The sequence below is a fragment of the Bos indicus x Bos taurus genome, chromosome 9 (assembly GCF_003369695.1).
Source record: "Bos indicus x Bos taurus breed Angus x Brahman F1 hybrid chromosome 9, Bos_hybrid_MaternalHap_v2.0, whole genome shotgun sequence".
NCBI lineage: Eukaryota > Metazoa > Chordata > Mammalia > Artiodactyla > Bovidae > Bos > Bos indicus x Bos taurus.
Genome location: NC_040084.1, coordinates 42,942,367 through 42,964,624, shown reverse-complemented (window position 1 = coordinate 42,964,624; position 22,258 = coordinate 42,942,367). Strand labels below are relative to the sequence as shown.

At 42.0% G+C, this 22,258-nt stretch overlaps 1 protein-coding gene across 4 annotated transcripts in view; it reads right to left on the bottom strand.

Annotated features, from left to right (window-relative positions):
• Window positions 1-22,258, bottom strand: part of PDSS2 (decaprenyl diphosphate synthase subunit 2) — a 285,071-nt gene that overhangs the window by 18,049 nt on the left and 244,764 nt on the right. For 2 of the 4 annotated variants that reach the window (XM_027551285.1, XM_027551286.1), the window contains one exon: window positions 3,115-3,934. The exons of the other annotated variants lie outside the window; for them this stretch is intronic. In XM_027551285.1, the coding sequence (XP_027407086.1) occupies window positions 3,776-3,934 (159 nt within the window). In that variant the 3' untranslated portion in view covers window positions 3,115-3,775. Of the gene's footprint in view, window positions 1-3,114; window positions 3,935-22,258 lie in introns of those variants that run through there. 4 annotated transcript variants of the gene reach the window in all.

Genomic DNA, 22,258 nt, shown 5'->3' with positions numbered 1-22,258 from the left:
GGTATTTTCCAGGCATGACTACTGGAGTGGGTTGCCACTTCCTTCTCCAGGGGATCTTCCCGACCCAGGGATTGAACCTGGGTCTCCTGCATTGCAGGCAGACGCTTTACTATCTGAGCCACCAGGGAATATGGCAAATAACTATCTAATCAGTATCTAATTGATAACTGTTTTTTTAGAAACTGTTTTTCTAAGTTGGGGGAATTAAAGGAAGATGACAGTGGCACAGGAAACTGCTTTGTAGTTCCTGGGGAAATAGAACCTTAAATTTTAGAAAAGAATGTCTCTAGGGGTGGGACTGAGAGCGAGATGTGTGAGACACCAAAGAAGTGTAGTTGAGAAGGGTGGGAGTGGATCACAGGTGCTGGGGGTGAGGGAGGAAGCTGCAGCTGGCTACGTAAAATCATGTAGGACGTCTGTGTGCAGGGCTATGGCTGTAAATTTTACAGTGAGGCCACCACCTGTGAGCAAGAAGGCATCTCCGTGGAGCAGTGCTATGAGACCTGATAGATTTAAATGTCTTTGAGTATCTGAAGTGCCAGTGCTGGTCCAGATGGTGGGGACTCAGTAGTGAATTCAGTGAATGATGAACGGCAAAGGTTAAATACTAGCCTGTAAGAAGGAGTACTGCTAATGCTAGGAGGAAAAGAGTGGAGGTGGAAGGATAAACAGGGGAAGTGAGGGGAATTTCATTTAAGGGAGAACTGAGCACATTCACAGCCAGCAGAGGAAACCCAAAACTCAAAACCAGAGACATGATACAGGAGGCTGCACGCTGAAGATCTTTGGAGAGTGTCAATAGATGCGTGCGTGCTCAGTCATGTTTGACTCTTTGCAACCCCATGGACTGTAGTCCCACCAGGCTCCTCTGTCCACAGAATTCTCCAAGCAAGAATACTGGAGTGGCATGCCCATTTCCTCCTCCAGGGGATCTTCCCAACCCAGGGATCGAACCCAGGTCTCTGCGTCTTTTGCATCTCCTGCACTGGCAGGCGGATTCTTTACCACTGCGCCACCTGGGAAGCATCTTTGGAAAAGAGTAGAGTCTTATCTGGAAAGAGAAGAAAAGGAAGAGAGAAAGAGGCATTGTCTGGAAAGACTTTAAAATGGGGAGGGGAGTGTGAAGGCAAGCCAGTCAGGCAGAGGTGGTCCTCTCTGCTGGCTACTGCATCTATAAATGGGGGATAAGTCTTAGCCCCAGAGAGTAGCTATGGGATTCGAACAAGATAGCACTGTTAAAGCCTTCAGCAGAGTGCCTGGCATGCCCGCAGAGCCCTCACTAAGCCTGAAGAAAAGACCGACAGGGAGGCAGAAGTCAGGTGGCTCAGGGGCTGAAGTGAGTGAGGTTCGCAAGTCCAGGTGGAAGGAACAGGACAGTGGCTAATGAATGAATTCTTCCCTCTAGCAAAAGACTACGGTGATGCAGACGGGGAAGGAGGTGGCATACTAAAGTCACTAACTCTGCTGACAGCACCCTGGCACTAGGCCAAAAAAGTGTAATTAAATGTGTCTTGCTGCGCCCAAATTTCCCCCGAGAGACTGTCCGAAGTTACAAGGGTTTAGAATGGATGAATAAATAAATATCCCTGAAGAAGGGGAGTGGAGAAGACCATCAATGTTTAATACTTTAGAGTGACTAAGCCAACACAGGAGGTTTAACAAAGGCAGGGCTGTCACTCCACAGTGAGGGCAGAGCTGCTGCTTCCAGGGAGCCAGGACACGAGGTACAGGAGAGGGGACAGAGGCTGGCAGGGCTTCTGGGGAGATGAGAGGGACGTAGGAAACATACCAAAGAAAGCAGAAAGGCGGGTGCTGAAACGAGTTCAAGACTGTAAGTCACACAACTGGAGAGCTGGGAATTCTTTCGGTCACCTGTGGGGCAGCTGGGCGAGAAGACAGCCATTAAGACTCATGCACTCCTTCATCACCTGTCTTTGGGTTTCACCTTCTCTCTTCTCTGAATCTCACATAGCATCTCTGTTATCTAGAGAGTCAGAAATGGGAAACTTTTTGACAATAAAGCAAAGGTGGAGGGGACTTCACGTATTTCCCTGTTTAACCTTATTTTACAAATGCGGAAATAGAGGCTCCGAGGGAAGTGCCTTGTTCAAGGTCACACGGTGAACCTGGTGCTCAAGCAGACCTAGAAGAGCCCTAGAATCCTGTGCTGTGTTCCCCGGTGCCTGACCATCCATTTGATAAAACCTACAGCTTGCTGAAGTTCCTGCACAGCCAGAGAACGCAAAGCAAGCCTCCTCCTTTATGGAAGTTAATGATTAAAACCTAGTCTGATCTAAAGCATCTAACCCTAGTTACTAATTAAGCCAATTTCTGTGAGAAAAGACATTTCAAACAGAAGAGTGCTGTGTTCTCTTCAGCTAAATCTATAGGCCTTCAAATTATAGCAGCGTAAACTGCACAATTACAGTGTTTCAAGTATGCTTAAAAATATTTCATAATGCAATACCTTAACCTCTGTAACTTCCATTTTCTCTTCATTGCATGCCACATGCTGGGTCCTGCTAAAATGATTTTGTAACTTTTGGAGAAGGAATGTAACTAAAATGACTTCACTTACAGTGTTTGAGTGAAGTAGGTAATAAAATCTGTTTGCTGTGTTCGATGTCTCCAGATAGGGCTGTAATTACACCACATAAGGAAGAAAGGTGGCTGAGTCTCAGCCTAGATCATTTATGTAAACTCAGCCTTCTTGTCAACGGTGTTCTCATATTGCCTGCCTCCAAACCGCAAAAATCATCTCCTATGAACCACACAGAGACAGTGTCCGATTGCAGGCCTGTGAGACTGCAATTCTTTCCGTAATTGGAAGTCTGTGGTTCAAGACCAAAATCTGACATTCTGAGGTTAAAAACAAACAAACAATCAAAACTCACCAATGAATTCCCCAGTACAACAACTATATATCTGACGCTTGTAAAAATTAAGGGTATTCTTTACACCAAAGTATTACAAATGAATACATTTACTTTAAAAAAAAAGAAAAAAAGCATCCTGTTCAGCTTAAAAGAAAAAAAACAAGTTTGCTTCTTTGAAATGCACTTGAAAAAAAATTTGGTCCAGAAAGAAAAGCAGGCAATTTCTACTATAACCAAGTTAATATTCGACAACATTTTAATCTCCTACTTCAAATATTTGGCATTATTTTTTCAACAATTTCCACCCTCCTCCCCCAAATCTTACAAAAACCAAGAAGCAAAGAGTATATCCAGACTGTATCTATAAATACAAAGACATAGTTGCAAGAAGACAAAGCATGTGTTTTTCTTAATCACTAGATTACCCTCCATTATGACAAATTGGTCACTGGGTTTTCATTTGACAGTCCTCCCTGGCCGGCACTGATAGCGTTTCTCTTGACACCTGCAGCTCCCAGCTTGCCCTGTCCTCTCTAGAAGGAAAACCACAGGCCACCGCCCTGGCGCCATCCCTGGCTCGGTCCAATCAATAAGGACTTATTTCCTGTCCATTTGCTGAGGTCACAGGAGCGAATCTCATTAATTATTTCTGCTACTGAAGCCTCAAGTGTGCTTCTGGCATGACAACTGAAAACTGCTTGACCTTTTTTCTTCTAATTTTGTTTGCAGCAGTTCCAAAAAGAAGGCAGTATTCATTTAGCAGTGTGATAAAAAGAAGAAAAAAATGTATATATTGTTGAAGTCATTAACACATTTAGATATTTCATCATGAAAGCTCTCCCGATCACCTCCTTCCCCAATTTTTTCAGCCAACAAACAACAGTCTTTTTAATTTGGTATCAGGAAAATCTTGTCATAGCAAACACAATGTTTTCTAAAGCAGTTCTGGCCTCCGAGGGAGGAAAGCTCTCCAGGGCCTCCAATGCTTTGTTTCCATGGTAACGACACAGGTCAATAGCTGAAGTCACACCTTTGCCAGCTTTGATTGTTTCTCGTAACTGTTAAGAAACAAATGCACAGAAAAAGTCAGTTTTTAAGGTACTACAATTAAACTGGGGAGGGGAGCTGGAAAACAAAGAAGGGGAGAAACAGAACAGATTCACTGTTTCTGCTTTTGAGGTTAAAGAGGACATCATTCCCCATTGATTCGGAGGCACTAACATTGCCTAAGGCTGCTAGGTGTCAGCCCTCCAGAGCAGAACAATAGGCTCCAATCAGCCTAATTACACCTCCTCCCCAACTGCCACGCTGTGATAGCTTGAAGTGAGCCCGGCTAGGGGGTGGAGGTGAGGAAGGTGGAAGGGCATTTACATCTCTGGCATTTTGAATTCAGCAGCTTGATATTCTAAGGTGAGGAAGATTTCATTAACATCCTATTAATAACTAATATTTTTACACCGTATGTTGACACAATAGTTCACATGAAAATTCAAGAAAGACACACAGAAGATCTGAACACTACATTACTAAAGCTGTAAGACTGGGGCAAATGAATTAAAATGCCTTTTGTAAAGCGTAAGGTCAACTCTTGCTCCCAAATGGAGCTGATTTCCAGTCCCTCTCCTTGACAACCAGAAAGGACCAATACAATAGTTACACTCTGGAGCTGAAGAAGAGTGGTAATAATTTGGCCGGTCCACTTCTCCTTGCCCCATTCCATCTTTTCTTTCTCAGTGAAAACCTCTAATGTCTGCCTCACTCCCTAAACCAGATACTTGGGAGTCCTCCTTCATCCATTCAGGCACCATGGCTCACCCATGGCTGAACTTTTTGCACACCCCTCGGTTGGGTGAGGCCCACTGACAAGTTCTAGTCCATGAGACGTGAATGGTGCGTGTCACTTTTGGGCTGTAGCACTTAGCCATCCATGGGAGTCCCGCCAGAGCTTTCCCTCTGGTACATCAACTGGTCTTATTGGAGAAGTTCCTCAGGGACCGGAGTGACCACAGTGAGCACCATGGAGCCTCTCCAACCAGAGCAGAACGTCGTGTGGGCAAGAAACATGTCTGTTGTCTGAAGAGACTGTCAAGTTGTCTGTGGTCATCTTGACTGATATACTCACTAAGTCCCAGCCATTCTAGCTCATACAGAGCCCTCATATTATCATCTACTCTTCACTCTCATTGCCACATTAGTTCAGGCTATCATCATCCCTCGCCTGGGTTATTTTTGCAATCACCTCCTGAAGAGTCTTCCCACTACCAGCTCTTTCCCTCTGGACTCCATCCTTCATACTACCAAGGAGCTCTTTATAAAATGCAAATATGATCTTGCTTAAAACCCTCCACTGCCTTCCAAGAGCTCTAAGAAAAAAAGAAGTCCAAGCTCTTTCATGAGGCATGGAAGTCCTTTATCTATCTAGCTCTTTCTCAGCCTGTTTCTTCCCTTTCCCTGTTTCATCATTACTTAGGGAACCTACTTGCATCTGATGAGGTCTTCCCTGATAGCTCAGTTGGCAAAGAATCCACCGGCAATGCAGGAGATCTGGGTTCGATCCCTGGATTGGGAAGATCCCCTGGAGAAGGGAAAGGCTACCCACTCCAGTATTCTGGCCTGCAGAATTCCATGGACTGTATAGTCCATGGGGTCACAAAGAGTTGGACACGGACTGAGTGACTTTCACTCACTTCACCTGTAGGACTGCTGGTGGGTACTACGTGAGACAGTACAGGGTGTTTGACAGTGTCTGAAACACTACGGATATTCAGAATGACTTAATTCTTCTTCCTTCTCAAGCCCTTTGCCACTGCCAGGAAAGCTACTCCAGCCACCAAGATCAAGTCTATTTTAGCTTGATGCATAACAACCTCATAGGTAGTTGAACTTGGATCAGATCAGCTTAAAGATTTAAAAAAAAAAAAAAAAAGGAAAAGAAAGGATATACCTCTTATTTTCATTAGCAGGTGTTAGGGGAACCAGGGTGGGGGTGGGGGGGCTGCGCTCTGAAAACCAACCTAAGAACTTTATTAAAAAATTCTATTATCAAATATTTTTAATTTTTCTTTTCTATTTTTTGGCTGTGCTGCATGGCATGCAGGATCTGTTCCCTAACCAGGAATTAAAGCTGTGGCCCCTGCAGTGGAAGCCTGATATCTTAACCATGGGACCACCAGGGAAGCCCCTTGAATATTTTAAAAGTACAGAAAAGTTGAAAGACTAGCACAGGAGTTGGCAACCTATAGCCTCAGACCAGAGGCTCAGATCAGAAGGACTGATGCTGAAGCTGAAGCTCCAATACTTTGGCCACCTGATGTGAAGAACTGACTCATTGGAAAAGACCCTGATGCTGGAAAGATTGAAGGCAGGGAGAGAAGGGGATGACAGAGGATGAGATGGTTAGATGGCATCACTGACTCGATGGACATGAGTTTGAGCAAGCTCCAGGAGTTGGTGATGGACAGGGAAGCCTGGCGTGCTACAGTCCATGGGGCTGCAAAGAGTCGGACACGACTGAGTGACTGAACTGAGCCTCAGACCAAATGTGGCTTCCCTGTTTTTATAAATTAAGTTCTATTGGAACATAACATGCCCATTCATTTAAGTATTGTCTATGGTTGCTTCTGTGCTGTAACGGCAGAGATGCAGAGTTGAACAGCTGCCACAGAGACTGTATAAATTGCAAAGCCTAAAATATTTACACTTTGGCCTTTACAGGAAGTCTGTGACTCCTGGACTAACAGAACACATATCCTCTACCGAGACTCAACAATCATTAATACTTTGTTATTTTTGTCCTATCTCTGAATCATTTGAAAGTAAGCTGTAAGCAGTGGTAAGCTGCTTAATTACTCTCCAGAGGAGAAATTAATTTTCTAGAGGAGGAAAAAGCCCTACTTGTAGATTTTGTGGTTTGCATACTCCCATCATGGTGGATTTCAAGCTACCAATGGTTGCAGAATCACAAAATTCTTAAATATTTAACAATTGGCTCTGAGCTGGCAGGACATGACTTGGATGCACCACAAGCTGTAGGATGCTTTACCCTTGTTTTGAGAAGTATCTCCTAAGATAAGAACATTTTCTTACACGGTCAGAACTCTATTATCAGAGCTCGGGAAGTTAACAGTAATACTCTTCTATTATGTAATATCTAGTCTACCTGTAAGTTTTCCCAACTGGCTCCAAAATTTCTTTTTTAGCCTTTCAACGCCCACCCTACCCCCTTCCCTGAAACTAATAAATCCTGGTTCACACACTTCATTCATTTGTTATGACACTTTAAATTTCTTCCTCCCCATACTGTATTGCCATTTTGAAAGGACCAAGCTATGTTGTACAGTGTTCTACATTCTGCATTTCTCTGATTGCTATGCAGAGTTTGTTAGTCTATAAACTTTATTCAGTCAGGCTCCATTGAATATTTGATGCTGACTTACATGGCATTTAGTGGGCTTCCCTGGTGGCTCAGATGGTAAAGAATCTGCCTGCAATGCAGGAGACCTGGGTTCACTCTCTGGGTTGGGAAGATCCCCTAGAGAAAGAAATTGCAACCCACTAAGTTTTCTTGCCTGGAGAATTTTATGGACAGAGGAGCCTGGTGGGGTATGGTATTTAATCCTACGTGTGTGTATGCCAAGTTGCTTCAGTCATGTCAGACTCTTTGCAACCCCATGGTAGCCTGCCATGCTCTTCTGTCCATGGGATTCTCCAGGCAAGAATACTTGAGTAGGTTGCCATGCCCTCCTGCATTGGTAGGCGGGTTCTTTACCACTAGCACCTCCTGAGAAGCCCATTTAATCCTACAATGAAGGGTAATTCAGATTAGGGCAAAACAGCACTCAGGAGGGCTTCACTGGTGGCTCAGTGGTACAGAACCCACCTGCCAACGCAGGAGACGAGGTTCAGTCCCTAAGTCAGGGAGATCCCCTGGTGTAGGAAATGGCAACCCACTCCAGTATACTTGCCTGTGAAATCCCATGGACAGAGGAGCCTGATGGGCTACAGTCATGGGGTCACAAAGAGTCAGACAGCTGAGCAACTGAACACACACAAGCACCCAGGAGGACATCTCTAAAAGTTACTCATGCCCTAAAAAGAGTTAATTTCTCCTTCCCAATGACTATTCTACTTCCAGTTAATACTCCAATCTGCTCTCCACAGAGCTGGCTCACAAGATGTTGCATACCAAGGACCTAACAGCTTCCATGTGTAAAAGTCCCATTTCAGGACTCACTGGTAATCTAATCCTTCATGGAAGGCATTAATATTCTTCTTCATAGGCATCTGTATACACTTTCACCAACTAAACATAAACTACTGGTTCAAAGGAAATCCTTCAGATATAATTAATAGGGCATAACGGAGATTCATTTTTACTATAAATTAGAATAGGCCATGAGTTCATCCAGAAAAATACAATATTGGAAAATATAGAAAAATACAAAAACAGAAAATACAAATATACAAAATACAAATAATATAAAAATAATATACAAAAAAATAATACAAAAATACAAATACAGCAAAATACAAAAATACACAAGACACATTAAACTGGAGTTCATAAACCTGGCTGATTATAAGATTCACCTGGGGAGCTTTAACATACAGATACCTAGACCTCATTCCTGGAGATGGATTCAGTAAGGCCTTAAAAAAATACTTCTTAGGTAACTCAATGATTAACCAGATTTGGGAGTACCTCACTCACTGGGACATGTATTTGGAGCGATGATATTTTAAAATTATCATGTTGGATTTATACTGTTTTAACCACACTTGCAAACTGTTGTCTTTGTGGTGATCAAATTAAATTCAGCAAGCATTTATTGGGCACCTCTATGCCATAGCTCGGAGAAGGCAATGGCACCCCACTCCAGTACTCTTGCCTGGAAAATCCCATGGACGGAGGAGCCTGGTACGCTGCAGTCCATGGGGTCGCTAAGAGTCAGACACGACTGAGCGACTTCACTTTCACTTTTCACTTTCTTTCTTTCTTTCTTTTTTTTGATATTTATAGCACTTTTATTCACAGTAGCCAAAAAGTAGAGAAAAATCCAACTATCAATGGATGGATTTTAAAAAGCACTAAAAAATGAAATATTGATAAACAATGCAACGTGGATGAACATCAAAGACGTTATGTGAAATGAAAAGAAGCCAGACACAAACTTACACAGAAAGTAGATCAGTGATTATGGGGCTGAGATGGGAATGAAGAGTTTAGGTGTTTTAGTCACTAAGTCGTGTCTGACTCTTGAGACCCCATGGAGTATAGCCTGCCAGGCTCTTCTGTCCATGGGATTTCCCAGGCAAGAATACTGGAGCGGGTTGCCATTTCCATCTCCTCACTTTTCACTTTCATGCATTGGAGAAGGAAATGGCAACCCACTCCAGTGTTCTTGCCTGGAGAATCCCAGGGACGGGGGAGCCTGGTGGGCTGCCGTCTATGGGGTCGCACAGAGTTGGACACGACTGAAGTGACTTAGCATAGCATGCCATAGCTATATAGTAGGGGCTAGAGGTACAGAAAGAGACACAGTTGCTGCCTCCCAGGACTGCTTGTTAGAGGACTTGTCATTGGGCTGCAGAACCAGGGAGGGCTGAGTGGAACCTGGAGGGATTGGACCCAGGATGTTGGTTCTTATAGCTGCAAGAGAAAAGACCACAATAAAAAAAATTCTTTTCACTTTTGCCTTCACCTACATTTTGACTGGGCAAATTCCCAACTGATGCACAAATACAACTTTCCACATTAGGATGTGGCTAAAATGCTCATAAGCCCATTCTGGCCTTTATGACCTGAAAACCACTTTAGCTGTAGGATAAATTAAAAAAATACAAAAAGGTGAATTATCATTTTGCATTTATTTCCATGATTTAGCACTTTAGGGCAATAATTTAATTGAACCTCTAATTAAGTGAACTGAATAGTTGTATAAGTACAGTATCACCTGAAATAAATTAAGTCCAAATTGCCTGATAGAGGATCCATTAAAGATATTAACACAGAGAGAAGAGAATGCATAGTACTTAAAATTAAGTGCATTATTATTAGTATTTATCAAAAGGTATCACTTTTCAGTGACAAATGTATCTTTTATGAGACCATTTTAAGAAATCATTGTAAGCCTCTGAAAACTATTTGGTTTGAAAGTCCTCTGAAAATTAAAGACAAGCCCCTGCCACAGGGTCTCGGTAGCTTTAGAAGATGAGGAGGCAGCAGCTCCTTCCGTCCGATGAAAACAGAGGAAGACTTTAGAGCTAGAAGAAACCCCAGGCACTGTCTTCTCACCTCGTTTTGCAGGAGAAGATACTGGATGAGCGAGGCTAAGTGGCATGGACAAGAGTCAACAGCAAATTTGAGAAATGGCCTGGGTTTCATTTCTGCACATCCCGAGCTCTTCCAGCCTATAGCACTGGAAAAGACTTGGAAATAACCCCAAGTTTTATTTCACCCAACCAGAACAGGGATACTAAAACCCATCTGGAACACAGGTTAGACTGTGTTCTGAAGAACCTGTATAACACAGTAAGGGAGTATGAAACAATGTAAAGTTTTGGGTTTGTTTTTAGTGGTTGAAAACAGCTGGATGAGGATGAAAGAAAACAAACAGAAGCCATGCTATTAGGGGAAGAGACCACATACCTCCCAGCCAAGAGGTAGGAGTGGACCATGCTTGCTTAATAGAGATTATAAGCTGGAAGAAAGGTACGATGCAGTAATGACATGGAGCTTCAACCTGTGAACAGCTGCTAAAACTTGCATTCTATGGTTGACAAATTCTTGGTGTGCCTGACTGATAATCTTATGTATCAGAAGAGAGAAGAAGCACTTTTGCTTAGTTATGTCAGCATAACTGGCTATAAATGTGATAGGGATTAACAAAAAATTAATGGCATCCTGGTATTAGAATCGGCTTCTCTGGTGGCTCAGATGGTAAAGAATCTGCCCACAATGTGGGCCACCTGGGTTCAGTCCCTGGGTTGGGAAGATCCCCTGGAGCAGGGAATGGCAACCCACTCCAGTATCCTTGCCTGGAGAATTCCATGGACAGAGGAGCCTGACAGACTACAGTCGATGGGACTACAGTCGATGGGGTCGCAAAGAGTCAGACATGACTACGCAACTAACACTTTCACTGGTATTAGAATCAGTCCTTAGAAAGGACTAGCAGGTGTGGGTTTGGACACCTGGACTGTGTGTTAGGAAAGTGCATTGCAAAAGTGAGTTAGTGAAAAGATGGCCATGATTCCAAGAATCTATAACTGGAAATACAGTTCAAGGGTGACAGAAGCTACTGAAAAACTAAGCTCCAACAATAGTCATAATTAATTATGAAAGTGAACAAAATAATGGCTGCTGAAAAAACTCTCTCAGGACTCACATTTGAGAAGGCATGGGTGTAAAAGGAGGAGCCTACCAACCCCTCCACTGCACAGAGAGCCACCGTGGAGATCGGGTCCTATCCCTGGCTTGAAGGAGCTGACAGAAAGAGAGGCAGAAAGCTGTAAAAATTGTGTAGGACTCCACCAATAGGTTTGTACTGTCACCAGGATGCCTCATAGAAAATGTTCAGAAACAAACAACCTTATCAAAACCTGCTGAAGTGTGATGGGCATTCACAGGGGCAGTACGGGGAGGAGATGATGACAAAAATGAGGGGCTTTGAAATGTAAAGGCTGTATGCTGAGTAAGAGCAAGTATGTACAAATATTTGCAAAAGATAACGTACTATTAAAAGAAGACAAAGGAAATAGAACAACTGAAGAATGAGTTCAAAATTGTAAAGACTAAATTCCACAAAGATTGGCCTTTAAAGATGATGCATAAGATATTATGCATTCAAATAGCCCATTACAGCTTGTCAGGGAACCTTGGATACAGCTACCATCTTGGCTTTTGGTGTCCTTAGCTTTCCAAGCCCACCCACTCTTCTCATTCTAAACATTGTATTATCCTCTAAGACAAAGAGCTGTGCAGCTTTCTCACTTCCTGTACCTGATGTTCCTGTCCAGTTTTCATTCTCTGACACTTCCTTCTTTGCCTTCCTCCTCACGTCATCTTCCTCTGAAGATGTAGTTCCTGGTCTAGAGCACCTTCACAGACGCACCCATCCACCTCTGTCCTGCTCTCATATGCTTGGAATGCATATAACTGTCCTTCCCAGCTACTGAAAGACTGTGAGAAATGTCAGAAATGGGAGTCAAATGACTAATGCCTTCCAATACTGGACAAAAAAATGAGAACAAATGTGCATTCTGTAACACAGATCCATGAACTTATAAAAATTATGGCAAAAATCCAGAAGAGGTTAATAGACCGATTGTGAACTCTAGAGAAAAAGCAGTGGTGATCACAGCCCCAGGATAGATAGGTCACAATGAGCACATTATAACAGAACAATCTCATTTTTCTTTTGATATTAACTTGACTGCTAGCTTCAGAAATAGTAAAGTACATTCAGATATTCATCATGGATAAGACAGAGAAACAGGATCTGTATTAGAGTTTGGTAATATGGATTCAAATATGTAAAACAACTATTCCTAGAAAATGTTTAGCAGTGGATTTATATTGAGCAGAAAGGTGATACCTGGTATTGTACTGCAAGACTCAGTACTTGGTTCCTTTCCCTTATCACAGTGATTGAAAGATGATGGAGAAGAAATGCAGGTTAAATTTTAATTTTCAGATGTCACACAGTCAAGAGAGAAAGCTAACACATGGACAGCATCAAAATTTTAATGGTTTTGACATGTTGAGCAATGGACTGATACTAGCCAGATGAAATGGAACAGGGCAACCATATAGTTGAGCATTTAGGTTTCATAAACTAATTATAAAAATGTAAACCCCAGTTTGGCAGTGACTCATAGAAAAATGCTGAGAATCTTTGATAACGACATTCTGTATATAAGCCAAAACTGTGACGCAGATACTAAAAAAAAGCAAACGCAAACCTTGGCAGTATAAACAGATGCACATGTCCAAAAGACAGGCAAGAACAGTCTCACTGCAGTCTTTGATAGCTAATCATTTTTAGAAAACTATGTTCAAATCCTGGGTGCCATGTCTCAAGAGAGACACTCACAAGATAGATAGGGTCCAGCATGAGGATGAAGAAGTATTTGGAAACGTGTCATCTAAGGAATGCTTAACCTGGAGGAAAGGGTTAAAGGAAGATATTAAACCCATCCTCAAACTACCAAAGCAATTAAATGGAAGAAGGAGCAGTCCTGTTTTATATGCTTCAGGGAACAGAACAAAGAGCAATCAGGTGAAATTTCTGGGAAGCTTCAATTTCAATTACAAGTAAGAAAGACCTTTCAAAAGACTAGAGTTGTCTAACAACGAATAATTTTTTTTGACAAGCTGTAAACTCCCTATCATTGAAAGTCCTCAGAAACTTGATGCCCACATCAGAGAAGGTATAAATGAAACTCTAAGCTGAAGAGGGAGGTGGGACAAGGCTGTCTCCAAGGTGCCACGCCACTTTAAGATTCAAGCTGACTGTGCTTCAACTGAATGGTTTTGCCAGCTTCTGAGTGGCAAGACTTGGTACAAAATGAAAAACAGTAATTAAAACCTTTCTTTAATACAATAAACTGTGAAATGTATCACAAACAACATAAAAATTTCCTCTTTACTTAGAATGACTTATTTTACTTAGAATGACTTATTTACTTATTAAAAAGCAGAGATATCACTTTGGCGACAAAGGTCCGTCTAGTCAAAGCTATGGTTTTTCGAGTAGTCATGTATGGATGTGAGAGTTGGACCATAAAGAAAGCTGAACGCCAAAGAATTGATGCTTTTGAACTGTGGTGTTGTAGAAGACTCTTGAGAGTCCCTTGGACTGCAAGGAGACCAAACCAGTCAATCCTAAAGGAAATCAGTCCTGAATATTCATTGGAAGAACTGATGCTGAAGCTAAAGCTCCAATACTTTGGCCACCTGATGCAAAGAACTGACTCATTGGAAAAGACCCTGATGTGGAAAGATTGAAGGCAGGAGAAGGGGACGACAGAGGATGAGATGGTTGAATGGCATCACCAACTTGATGGATATGAGTTTGAGCAAGCTTTGGGAAGTGGTGATGGACAGCGTATCCTGGTGTGCTGCAGTCCATAGGGTTGCAAAGAGTTGGACACGACTGAGTGACTGAACTAAACTGAACTAGAATGACAAATTATTTAAAAGAATCTATAGGAATCTACAGGAAAAAAAATCTACTGATCTTAATTACTTAATCTATTGATCTAATGACCTTAATTAAATGTCTTATTTTGGCAAAAATGGAAGGAAGTGGAAATAAGAGAATTTTTAGTTATTTCCTCCATCATATGAATTCACAGGTGAAGACACAATTAGAATGGTAGTGTGTCTCAATATTAAAATAGTAATAATAATATAATAATAATAGCAATAGCAACAAAGACAACCCCATATATAGTACTTACATGTGCCTGCTACTGCTGCTGCTAAGTTGCTTCAGTTGTGTCCGGCTCTGTGCGACCCCTGAGATGGCAGGCCACCAGGCTCCCCTGTCCCTGGGATTCTCCAGGCAAGAACACTGGAGTGGGTTGCCATTTCCTTCTCCAATGCATGAAAGTGAAAAGTCAAAGTGAAGTCGCTCAGTCGTGTCCGACCCCTAGCGACCCCATGGACTGCAGCCCACCAGGCCCCTCTGTCCATGGGATTTTCCAGGCAAGAGTACTGGAGTGGGTTGCCATTGCCTTCTCCAATGGCCTGGTGGGCTGCAGTCCATGGGGTCGCTAGGGGTCGGACACGACTGAGCGATTTCACTTTATTTTTTCACTTTCATGCATTGGAGAAGGAAATGGCAGCCCACTCCAGTGTTCTTGCCTGGAGAATCCCAGGGACGGGGGAGCCTGGTGGGCTGCAGTCCATGGGGTCGCACAGAGTCGGACACGACTGAGCGACTTCACTTTATTTTTTCACTTTCATGCATTGGAGAAGGAAATGGCAGCCCACTCCAGTGTTCTTGCCTGGAGAATCCCATGGACAGAGGGGCCTGGTGGGCTGCAGTCCATGGGGTCGCTAGGGGTCGGACACGACTGAGCGACTTCACTTTATTTTTTCACTTTCATGCATTGGAGAAGGAAATGGCAGCCCACTCCAGTGTTCTTGCCTGGAGAATCCCAGGGACGGGGGAGCCTGGTGGGCTGCAGTCCATGGGGTCGCACAGAGTCGGACACGACTGAAGCGACTTGGCAGCAGCAGCACTCTTCCAATATATCTATATAATACATATAAGATACATATAATAGTACTTACCTCATAGGACTACTGTGAGGATTGCATACACAAACATATATACCTTCTGTTCTATATATCTTATGAGGTGTATGTGTGTGTGGATCTATCTATCTAGGAAAAATTCAAATTTCATTTGAGAAGAGAACACATATGTTAATATTGTCCTTTGCGCAGGGCAAACTTTTAAAATACGCATTCAAATCACAGATTTTAAAAAATACATCAAATCAAATACCTTTGGATAAAACCATATTTACAGAGATGACAGAAACCTAAGCCATCATTAGATTATGTACCTCTAACAGCATACACATTTTTTTTTCTACCACAAGTAAAAATGCCATACAGTTGTGGAACAAATGTCAATAGGAATTGGAGGTGGAAAATGCCCACATTTTCTGCTAAGAAAAAGCCATAAATACCTCAATATACTTGAGTAAGTATATTCTTCTAGACATACTTTTTAAACAAAAAGGCAGTGAATAAAATGAAACTAGTATATTTGTACCTAAAAAATTCTTAATAACAGAAACTTTTTGTTTTAATTAAAAATCTCAACCAAAGACTCTGACTGCAACATTGGTATTGGGGTTTCATGCAATCAACTGGACACTGCCTCTTATCATTTTCACAATTAAAAAAAAAATTTCATGGTTCGTCATGCTACATTGAAGTCACTGGATAAAAGATAAGTTCAAAATGACAAACATAATTTATCACATGCTTTAAACATTTTTACTATTCTCTAATAAAATATCAGAGTATTTTTCCTTTGTAAAAGAGCCTGTAAAATTACTGTAATATAGATCTGTATTGAGTTTTGAGATACTAATTTTTAACAAGTTCTGTTTATTGTTTTGAAGGATTAAAATCATTCTGTATAACTGTGTGAGAGTTCAGGACACACATGACATTTGTTACACTGCTCTCCTTTTCCCTGGCTAAATTCTGGAAGCCCATGGAGATGGGAGGTAAGAGAGGTGGACTCCAAGAGGGACAAAATGCCATGTATTTCCAGACTTGATGGCCTTTCAAGCACCTTGGAACAGAATCCTCCAGAACCCACACAGGAACCTTTTTTAAATCTTATAACAGGATGAGATGTTCCCTTCCTAAGACTGATTAATTCATTTATGCTGTTTCATAATAATACAAAAAATAATCATAGAGAGGCAATAAGCAGACTGCCTCTCTCCCTGGCAGTGGGGAAACTCTGGGCCTGGACATGTGTGACCTTGGACAAAGTAACTTCTCTAAGCCCACCTCACCTATAAAATCACAGAGATAATATTTATGCCACAGGCAATTATTATGAGGAATGAATAAGGTAATATATGTGAAATTAACATCAATAAAATGCTTTACAAATATAAGGTTTGAAGAGTAAGGGAGCATGGGGATACATTGCAAAGCTCACATTAACATTTATATAATGTACCTGGTTCGTTTCCAAGGCAAACCATTCAATATCACAGTAATCCAAATCTATGTCCTGACCAGTAATGCTGAAGAAGCTAAAGTTGAATGGTTCTATGAAGACCTATAAGACCTTTTGGAACTAACACCCAAAAAAGATGTCTTTTTCATTATAGGGGACTGGAATGCAAAAGTAGGAAGTCAAGAAACACCTGGAGTAACAGGCAAATTTGACCTTGGAATATGGAATGAAGCAGGGCAAAGGCTAATAGAGTTTTGCCAAGAGAACGCACTAGTCATAGCAAACACTCTCTTCCAACAACACAAGAGAAGACTACACATGGACATCATCAGATGGTCAACACCGAAATCAGATTGATTATATTCTTTGCAGCCAAAGATGGAGAAGCTCTATACAGTCAACAAAAACAAGACCGGGAGCTGAATGTGGCTCAGATCATGAACTCCTTATTGCCAAATTCAGACTTAAATTGAAGTAAGTAGAGAAAACCACTAGACCGTTCAGGTATGACCTAAATCAAATCCCTTATGATTATACAGTGGAAGTGAGAAATAGATTTAAGGGACTAGATCTGATAGACAGAGTGCCTGAAGAATGATGAATACAGGTTCGTGACATTGTACAGGAGACAGGGATCAAGACCATCCCCAAGAAAAAGAAATGCAAAAAAGCAAAATGGCTGTCTGAGGGGGCCTTACAAATAGCTGTGAAAAGAAGACAAGAGAAAAGCAAAGAAGAAAAGGAAAGATACACCCTTTTGAATGCAGAGTTCCAAAGAATAGCAAGGAGAGATAAGAAAGCCTTCCTCAGTGATCAGTGCAAAGAAATAGAGGAAAACAATAGAATGGGGAAGACTAGAGATCTCCTGAAGAAAATTCGAGATACCAAAGGAACATTTCATGCAAAGATGGGCTCAATAAAGGACAGAAATGATATGGACCTAACAGAAGCAGAAAATATTAAGAAGAGGTGGCAAGAATACACAGAAGAACTGTACGAAAAAGATCTTCATGGCCCAGCTAATCACGATGGTGTGCTCACTCACCTAGAGCCAGGCATCCTGGAATGTGAAGTCAAGTGGGCCTGAGGAAGCATCACTTCGAACAAAGCTAGTGGAGGTGATGGAATTCCAGTTGAACTATTTCAAATCCTAAAAGATGATGCTGTGAAAATGCTGCACTCAATATACCAGCAAATTTGGAAAACTCAGCAGTGGCCACAGGACTGGAAAAGGTCAGTTTTCATTCCAATCCCAAAGAAAGGCAATGCCAAAGAATGCTCAAACTACCGCACAATTGCACTCATCTCACATGCTAGTAAAATAATGCTCAAAATTCTCCAAGCCAGGCTTCAACAATATGTGAACTTTGAACTTCCAGATGTTCAAGCTGGTTTTAGAAAAGGCAGAGGAACCAGAGATCAAAATGCCAACATCTGCTGGATCATCAAAAAAGCAAGAGAGTTCCAGAAAAACATCTACTTCTGTTTTATGGACTATGCCAAAGCCTTTGACTGTGTGGATCACAATAAACTGTGGAAAATTCTGAAAGAGATGGGAACACCAGACCACTTGACCTGCCTCTTGAGAAATCTGTATGCAGGTCAGGAAGCAACAGTTAGAACTGGACATGGAACAACAGACTGGTTCCAAATAGGAAAAGGAGTACGTCAAGGCTGTATATTTTCACCCTGCTTATTTAACTTATATGCAGAGTACATCATGAGAAATGCTGAGCTGGATGAAGCACAAGCTGGAATCAAGATTACCAGGAGAAATATCAGTCACCTCAGATATGGAGATGATACCACCCTTATGGCAGAAAGTGAAGAAGAACTAAAGAGCCTTTGGATGAAAGTGAAAGAGGAGAGTGAAAAAGTTGGCTTAAAGCTCAACATTCAGAAAACTAAATGGCATCTGGTCCCATCACTTCATGGCAATCAGATGGGGAAACAGTGGAAACAGTGGCTGACTTTATTTTGGGGGGCTCTAAAATCACTGCAGATGGTGACTGCAGCCATGAAATTAAAAGACGCTTACTCCTTGGAAGAAAAGTTATGACCAACCCCAACCTAGACAGCATATTAAAAAGCAGAGACATTACTTTGTCAACCAAGGGTCATCTAGTCAAAGCTATGGTTTTCCCAGTAGTCATGTATGGATATGAGAATTCGATTATAAAGAAATCTGAGTGCCGAAGAATTGATGCTTTTGAACTGTGGTGTTGGAGAAGACTCCTGAGAGTCCCTTGGACTGCAAGAAGATCCATCCAGTCCATCCTAAAAGAGATCAGTCCTGAGTGTTCATTGGAAGGACTGATGTTGAAGCTGAAACTCCAATACTTTGGCCACCTGATGTGAAGAGCTGACTCATTTGAAAAGACCCTGATGCTGGGAAAGATTGAAGGCAGGAGGAGAAGGGGACAAGAGAGGATGAGACGGTTGGATAGCATCATCGAGTCAATGGAGATGAGTTTGAGTAAACTCTGGGAGTTGGTGATGGACAGGGTGGCCTAGCATGCTGTGGTCCATGGGGTCTTAAAGAGTCAGACATGACTGAGCAACTGAACTGACTGACTGACTGACCTGGCTTTGATTATAAAGATTCACAGACTATTTTACATAGATTCATGGAAGTATTTTAAATATTTTAAAACTGTGATTATTAGAAAATAGGAAACATGCTTGTTCTGAAAAATGAATTTCCAAGTCATTTTGATCATTGAAAATTCAGTCTATTCTCCCTAAAAGGGAAAAGAAAAACACATGATAAAGACAGATAAGGTATCATTTTTCTTGCCCTCTCTTCCACACGAGTCTATTAAGCTCAGTCTGGATGATGTGGAGCCTCCTGTTGAGAGTGAGATTTCAGAACTCATTTCAAGGCTCAACCTGTCAGCTAAGTACATCTGAGTCTGTGCTGTGAAATACTATCCAAAAAGACCTGAACATAATCAAACAACTCATTGCATACAAATTACCATATCTGAATATATATGTATATTATATGTATGCTGTACTTAGTCGCCTAGCCATGTCTGACTGGTTGCAATCCCATGGACTGTAGCCCACCAGGCTCTTCTGTCCATGGGGATTTTCCAGGCAAGAATACTGGAGTGGATAGCCTATCCCTTCTCCAGGTGATCTTCTGGACCCAGGAAATGAACTGGGGTCTCCGGCATTGCAGGCTGATTCTTTACCAGCTGAGCTACCAGGGAAGCCCATATTATATGTATAAATACCTCTAAACAAACACCGATAGATACATATATAATTTATAAATATTTTCATATCATTAAAAACATTTTATTGGCATAATCAAAACTGGCCAAAACTGTTCACTCTATGTCTGAGTATTCAGGTAAAGTTGTGCTTGTTGCTTAAGAAACAAGAGGTCAGCTTGGAGCTCAGGGTGTGTGCTGATTTCAATAGATGTGCTTGATTTCAAAATGTAATTAAAGGGAACTAAACAATTTTAGTTTTTAAAGTTAATTTATAAATTTTCATTAACATTTGGTAAGTAAGGTATCTGAGGGTGGTGGTGGTGCTCAGTCATGTCTGACTCTTTGCAACTCCATGGACTACAGGCCACCAGGCTCCTCTGTTCATGGGATTTTCCAGGCAAGAATACTGCAGTGGGTTGCCATTTCTTCTTCCAGGGGATCTTTCCAACCCAGGGATCAAACTTGTGTCTCTTGCATCTCCTGTACTGGCAGGTGGACTGTTTACCGCTGCGCCACCCGGGAGGCCCCATCTGACATATGTATGGAATTATATTAAATTGAGGCTTAATTCCACAGGAAAAGCCATTTTTACTGCTTGGTTATCATGTCTTCTAGAGGAAAATTTAATGGTACACGCACATCATGTATGTAAACCATCCTGGAGATTATGAGAGAAACACACAAATTATGCAAGAGTGATTTGGGTTTCCAGCTTGACTTGAGTCTATATCTTATACATTTCTCTTTTTAAAAATTAATTAATTAATTTAAAATTTTTGGTTGCACTGAGTTTTTCCTGCTACATTTGGGTTTTCTCTAGTTGCAGTGAGTGGGGGCTACTCTGTTGTGGTGAGCGGGCTTCTCATTGCAGTGGCCTGTTTTCTTCTGGAGCATGGGTTCTAGAGCATGGGCTCAGCAGTTGTGCACAGGCTTAGGTGCTCCAAGGCATGTGGGATCTTCCCAGAGCAGGGATCGTGTCCTCTGCATTGGCAAGTGGATTCTTATACACTGCACGCCAGGGAAGTCCCTTCATTCATTTCTTAAATTCTCCTCATATCCTGATTTTTCATCTGCGAAAACCTTGGGATCACTTACCTTAAAACCACTATTACCACCAGCATCACTACTATCCACTGAGCCTAGATTCCTGGCATCCCAACATACATCCTGATACAAAATGAGCTCAAAACACACGACTTCCATCACTGGTCTTTTGTGTGCATGCTAAGTCACTTTGCTGCTGCTGCCGCTACGTCGCTTCAGTTGTGTCCAACTCTGTGCGACCCCATAGACGGCAGCCCACCAGGCTCCCCCGTCCCTGGGATTCTCCAGGCAAGAACACTGGAGTGGGTTGCCATTTCCTTCTCCAATGCATGAAAGTGAAAAGTCAAAGTGAAGTCGCTCAGTCATGTCCGACTCCTAGCGACCTCATGGACTACAGCCTACCAGGCTCCTCCGTCCATGGGATTCTCCAGGCAAGAGTACTGGAGTAGGGTGCCATTGCCTTCTCCAGGGGATCTTCATGACCCAGGGATCAAACCTGCATCTCTTATGTCTCCTGCACTGACAGCCAGGTTCTTTACCACTAGCGCCACCTGGGAAACCCTCCATCCATCACTGGAAGGCACATCAAATGACACAAAAACAATACCTACTGAGAGCAATGAAAACCAATGTATACCTCAGCCAGGCCTTCCAGGCAGATCACATCAGACTGAGGGCACATGCAGGAAGCAATACTATGGGGGTGATGCTGTTACTCTGTACCATATAAGTGTAATCATATCTACAGGATTAACACCTCTTCCAGATGTAGCAGGGTTCGACATTATGGTGCTATGGTATTTGTTAACACAGACCCTTGCTTTCATTGAGAGAACAGTGATGAGAACTTGTTTTATTTTTATTTTTTTATATGTATTTATTTGGCTGCATCAGGTCTTAGTTGTAGCATGCGGGATCTTTGATGCTCACGTGGGATCTTTCACTGCAGTGCATGTGGGCTCTTAGTTCCCCACAAGGGATTGAATCTGCATCCCCTGCACTGCAAGGCTGACCTGGGCCACCAGGGAAATCTTGAGAACTTGTCTTAAATGCTCGTACCTCTAAAACTTTTTTGAAAGAGGGAAGAATGCATACCATCTTAGGAAAAAAATCACAATAATTACTGAACTAGTTCAGCAAATAAATCCTAAGATATTCACTTACTAGACAGTCACTATCTCCGAGACCAGAATTATGTTAGGATTATAGAGTAATGCATACCATTTTCTGGATTTTGGTAAGACCAAAGACTGACTACAAATTCTCTTACTTCTTTTTGTTGTATGTCTAAAGCACCCTGGAAAACAGTGCGGGAGTGAAGAGTACAGTGTGGAGTCAATAGGCCTGGCTAGAATCATGACTGTGAGATAGTAACTGTGTGAACACTGTCAGCTTA